At 37.0% G+C, this 5,770-nt stretch overlaps 2 protein-coding genes across 2 annotated transcripts; both read right to left on the reverse strand.

Moving 5' to 3' along the window:
• Nucleotides 1-432: 432 nt before the first annotated feature.
• On the reverse strand, nucleotides 433-1,951 carry LOC139877308 (protein JINGUBANG-like). The gene has a single exon (XM_071864719.1). It carries the CDS (start codon nucleotides 1,914-1,916, stop codon nucleotides 564-566), a length of 1,353 nt encoding a protein of 450 aa, XP_071720820.1. The 5' UTR covers nucleotides 1,917-1,951; the 3' UTR covers nucleotides 433-563.
• A 215-nt stretch (nucleotides 1,952-2,166) lies between these two features.
• On the reverse strand, nucleotides 2,167-5,256 carry LOC139876596 (GTP cyclohydrolase 1-like). Its single transcript, XM_071863937.1, has 2 exons — nucleotides 4,691-5,256; nucleotides 2,167-3,678 (listed from the first exon to the last, which is right to left on the reverse strand). The coding sequence occupies exons 1-2, from the start codon at nucleotides 4,893-4,895 to the stop codon at nucleotides 2,525-2,527; spliced, it is 1,359 nt and encodes a 452-aa protein (XP_071720038.1). The 5' UTR covers nucleotides 4,896-5,256; the 3' UTR covers nucleotides 2,167-2,524.
• Between the last annotated feature and the right edge of the window lie 514 nt (nucleotides 5,257-5,770).

Raw genomic sequence — 5,770 nt, forward strand, 5'->3', positions numbered from 1 at the left:
ATATATTCAATTGATTTTCGAAAAAATAGGGTCCAAAATGTTACTAAATAATCCAATTATACCGTTTGAATTACAGTAGTAGTGGTATCTCTCTTAACGAGAGGTCAAGAGTTCGACTACCATAGGGTGCAACATTGCACATAGTTGCTTGAATTCTACTCAAAGGGTGCCTTTCGCACATCGCATTACGAGAGCAATGAAGATGGGGGTTTTACCTTCCATGCCCTCGGATTGGGTCGGATTTCTTCCTAAACAATACTTGAGCGGGTTATACAACTATGAGAGATGAACGCATGAGTGGTTAAATCCCACTGAGTAATCCTGTACTGATGTTAAAAAAAAATCATGAAGAGAGCTTCAAACATTCTTGTTTAATCAAATTTATATGATAATTTATCTATTCCAAAATCATTTGAGTAATGAACTTGGTCTATATTGACACATGCATCCCCTATTACTAAAAATCTAATACTTCCTACCAACATCAATATCTTATAAACTTATACCATTAATTGAACTTTATCCTAGCTAACATAATAATATATTTAATAAAAAAATTATAATCAACAATTAACATTTGGCACCCAAACTTTCCATACTTTAATCTCACCATCCAAACTACCACTATACACCATATACCCTTTACCATAATCATCCTCACCGGAGTTTTCTTCCACCACCGTCAAACACTTCACCGGACCACCATGACCTTCCAAAACACTCAAACACGTATAGCTTTTCGCGGCGGCTCTCCGCCATAACCTCATCGTCTTATCAGCCGATCCACTACATACTAATTCACCCACAATTTTCACACTCAAAATTGCCTTCTTATGTCCCAAAAGTGCCCCCATAACTACCATATGCCCCCCATTACCCGAAAAGTCTCGTTCACTAGCTATCATTACTCCTGAACACGCCCCCGATATCAAAACACACGAATTATCATCATATGTCAAAGCATTCACGGACGATTTATGATGCAATAATGAATCAATTAAATCATGTTTTTTATGTTTTTCATTGAACTTCCATACTTTGATCTTCTTATCAGCTGAACCCGTGTACACAAAACCTTCATCACTTGATAATATCGCGCTAATTGCGTCATCATGAGCATTTGAAACTGATTCCAAACACTTGAAATCGGATATCCTCCAAATCTTGAAACTTCGATCCCATGAAGCCGAGTAAATTAAAGTTTTGTTACTTGAAACCGCCAACGATGAAACCGCATCATTATGGTGAATCCATGTTAGTTTCTTATGCCTGCGAATTTCGACGTAGTTTTTTGCAAATAGAATTTTTGTTAATCGGTCTTTTAAAGTTGGTAAAATTGTAACAATTTTGAGCGGACAGATGTTGTCAGACACATGCCCCAGACGGGACATAGACCCACAACTTATAAGTTGTGGGCTGACGTGAGCATCTTTAGTACTACCTGGCCATTGGTAATGGCCAGGTAGTACGAAATTTAGGTTGTTAATTTTCCATATTCGGATTTTGTGATCTTGATGGGCGCTAATTAAAATATTTTCATTTAGCATTTGGAGAGATTTGACTGCGGTGCGACACGGGATTGAATTTAAATTGTTGTAATCCGTGGCGGTGGGCTGACTAGGCAAGAGGTGGATGTGGGTGGATGAGCCGGAGATAAGGTGGTTTCCGGCGACGGTGAGGGACAAGATTTGTGATGAAGTTGTTTTAAATGTAGAGATGCATTCATGGTGTAAGGTGGTTGTTGGTTGGATCAAGGTGGAGATTAATGAAGGAAAGCTTGTTTTCGAGGAGAACGAAGAGTTAAATGAATCTTGTGAGAACGATTTTGATCGGAGATTTGGTTCTTGATCGTCGTCGGAGGTTGAATATAATCGGAATGAGCAAGAACATGGGAAAAGATTGATGTTTCCGGCCATGTTATTGCTGTGAATATTTTAGAGAATTAAAATTGTGAGCTTATAAAGTAGAGGGAGTGAGTGGTGAGGGGAAATAAAATAAAAATAGGTAAAAAGTGACTGTCCATTTTGGATTTATTTTATGATTTAATTTAGTGTGATTTTAAACAACGAAAAAGATGTTTGATGTGATGCATTAGTTTGTTTCACTATCATATACATTTCAAATACATACTACATACATAGCAAAATAAAAGAATTTGATGCACAATGATAAAAAAAAATGCTACTTGACTTATCCAAATAAGCAGTAACTAAATAGCTTGTTACAACATTCAATAATGCAAAATTTTAACATATTATACTAGCACAAACACTTATGCTTGAAATTTAAAAACTTCCCATAAAAGAAGGATACAAATATAGGTGATCACCTCCAAAACAACCCGCAGACGATAACCAAACAACAACAATACTCAATCTCACGTGTACGGACCCCATACCATAACACGCACGGCTTTCTTTCTTGATTGTCTACTAATTATATTAAGCAGCATAAAATAAGACCAAAAAAATCAAGAATTTTTTTAAAAAGTGGATCAAATATGATCATCTTCCCAGTTTGCTTGCTACAAAGAACAGCTTGGAATCATCTGCAAAAACTGCGATCTCGCTACATGATCATTTGAAAACCGACCCAAAACAGCAATCGTAGCGGTATTACTACCGAACTTTTCGATCCCTCTAGAGATCATACACGTGTGATTCGCTTCAACAACAACTATAACATTTCCACCTAACAACTTTGAAACCGTCTCTGCAATCTGCCTCGTGAGTCGTTCTTGAACTTGAAGTTTGAAACCATGAAAATGTACAATCGATTGTAGCAAAGTTTTCCCAATAGGGTTAACTTCTTCACTAGATATGTAACCGATATGAACCGACCCGTAAAAAGGTAGTAAATGGTGTTCACAAAGTGACCATAAAGACAAATTTAACTCTGATCTAACGTCTTCTTTATAATTCACATGGTCCACAATTTTCAAAGATCCAGGTGCGAACCCGTTAAGTTTCATCTCCAAGTTTGTATCTTTAAACTTCATGAGCCATTTTACGAACCGGGTCGGGGTACCCACGAGTTCTTTTCTACACGGGTCTTGACCCAATGCCCGTATAATCGACACCACAGCATTATCCATGGATGACATCACCGATCCCACTTTTGAGTTGGCACGTGATGGGCACCAAGAATCGTTGAACGAAGGTTTAGAACGGATAGTATCTAAAGTCAACTCTCTATGTCTTAAAAGTCCGAAAAAGTCAACCCATGTGTCAGAATTGTCATTTCCAAAAGTTCCTGAACCCGAACGGACTAAAACTTTGACCCATCTTTCGTGATTCGATTCAAGAAACACGGACTCGAAACTCGGGAAATGAATGTGAGAGCACTCGAGAACAATTGCAACGCCAGTTGGGTTGATTCCGTGTTGTAACGCAGAACAAATATCATCTGCTAACCGTTGCGGATCTTGAAGACGTTTAGCGAAGATATCGGCTACACGTGAAAGTTTACTTAGGCCTACAACCCGTTGACCGGATGGAATATAACCGACATGACATTTGACTTGAAAAGGGAGCAAACATGACTCACAATAGGAGAAAAGATCAAGATCCCGAACAAGAACGAGCCCACCAGCCCCACCAGCATGCCCGGTCCCACTTTCTACTCCTACTTCGGGAAATAACGCACCTTGAACTATATCTTTCACATTTTGTTTGTAACCTGAAAAACAAAGAAAGTAATCAAGTTGGATTAAAAGGGCTAAAAATGAAACACCTTTTGATCATCCATACCATTTGAGCCAATTAAGTAAAATGGACCAAAAAAGAAAATAAAAAAGGTAGTGAATTTAATACTACGGCGACGGACTTTCAACTCAGATAAGTTTTGAGCTGTTGTAATTTTAATTTGCTGGACAACAAGGTTGAAATTGTTGTGATTTTACATCAATATATAAATATAAATTTGAAAAAAAAGAAATCAAAATCTAATTCAAGTCATAGGTTATGCAGATGAGACCGTTGGCTTAACAAAGATGGAATTGAAGAGCCTATCGATACGGAAGTATATAAATGGATGAATACCTCATTGATAGTTCGATTATGTTGTGGGTCACACACAAATTGGAATTAAACAAATGATGGTATTAGCACTGTTATAGTTGAATAGTGCGCTTGTGGACAGGATACCCTTCTATGTTTTTAAACTTTACGAGCAGTACATCAGCTAGCTTATAATGGGAGCATGTAAATGATCAAATTTCATTAAAATGGCGGACCCGGGCAGTTATACAAACAACTTGAACAAAGTGAAGAAACAAATGTTCAAACAAAAAGCATCTAGTGTTGCCAAAGGAAAGTTCTGTTTTAGATTTATGTGTAACATAATTACATAATTTCGCTTGTTGCTGAACAGAAGTTATCTGTAATTACATACAGAACGTTTTAATATATAATATCGCGACAGAATTGGACAGGGGATAAGGTTTTTCAATTCAGACTACCGGGCGAAACCAGATTATCTCGTGATCGTTTCGTGATCGTTGCTAGTAGTGAGTTTGAACCTAAAACTCATACACATGTGAGGGGAGTAATTCTATTTTCTATCTAAGATTTAAGATAAATGCTTTAAATATTAGTAACACATGATATATAACTAAATAAGCAATCTCAAACACCCTAAATATAGTAAAATACAGCAAATTAAAATAATATTTTAAACAGAATTGGCTAACCTCTGGTTCCTTCAAGGAGGGCTTTAGCAACACGAAGAGGAGTTTTTATAAGACCTTCTCTATTAATATCTTCACCCAAACCCTTCAATAAAACCTTTACAGCATCTTCAATATCCACTGTTTCTGTTTCTTTCTCAAACCCATTAACAAGCTTAAGTCCATTTTCTAACACCACATTATAATGACCTTCATCTAAAGCTCCCATTGGAGAAAACCCAAGTTGGATTTAATCTAATTTCCAAATCTAATCAATACCCTTTCGTGTTTTCAATAAAAATTGAATTTTTGATTAAAAAGATTGAATCTTTGATTAAAAAGATTAAATCTTTGATTATGAAGATTGAAAAATCACCAACCCCAGATCCCAAATTGTTTAAATAAATTCATGAAAGAAAAATGGCCACTGGTTAGAGATATGGGAGGTGGGGTTGTAATACACAATAAGATGTGTGTATGTGTGTGTGTGTAATTTGTGTGAATTATAGGGAAATAAAGAGTGTGTGATTTATTGGTATATTTTAAATGATTAAAATAGAAAATCAAGAAATAAGGAGTATTAGGAGATCCAATCCTGGATCTCTGTTAGTCGTTTGAAATTAAGGTCATCGGCGGCTGTGTCTTTTATCGTCACTTAAAAGTGGGACCCTTCTGCAAGATCTGGTGTGTTTTGTAAATATATAGATACATACAATGTGTATGTATACATAGGGTTGTGAGAATTGGTTTGGTGGTGGGGGAAGGTCAAAAAAGGATGGTGAATGTTGTCTCTTGGAATTAGAGGACTCACCCACCTCCTGATGGAATCCGGGTCGGGTAAAATGATGATATGTTTACCATGATTTTGATGATGATTGAATTTAGAGATGCCAACTGGCGAGAAAAAATCCGTGACCCGGCGGGTACCAGATCCGCTACGGGCGGGTAACATCATAAATTCTTACCCGCGGGTACGAGTACGGGTAAAAAATTATACCCGCTCACGGGTCGCAGGCGGGTCGTAAGTATATACTACCCGTCATGGGTAAAATTCGATCCGCAAATCCGTGCATTTTTTTCTAATTTACCCGTGAGTTTATAAAT

The sequence above is a fragment of the Rutidosis leptorrhynchoides genome, chromosome 11 (assembly GCF_046630445.1).
Source record: "Rutidosis leptorrhynchoides isolate AG116_Rl617_1_P2 chromosome 11, CSIRO_AGI_Rlap_v1, whole genome shotgun sequence".
NCBI classification, from domain to species: domain Eukaryota; kingdom Viridiplantae; phylum Streptophyta; class Magnoliopsida; order Asterales; family Asteraceae; genus Rutidosis; species Rutidosis leptorrhynchoides.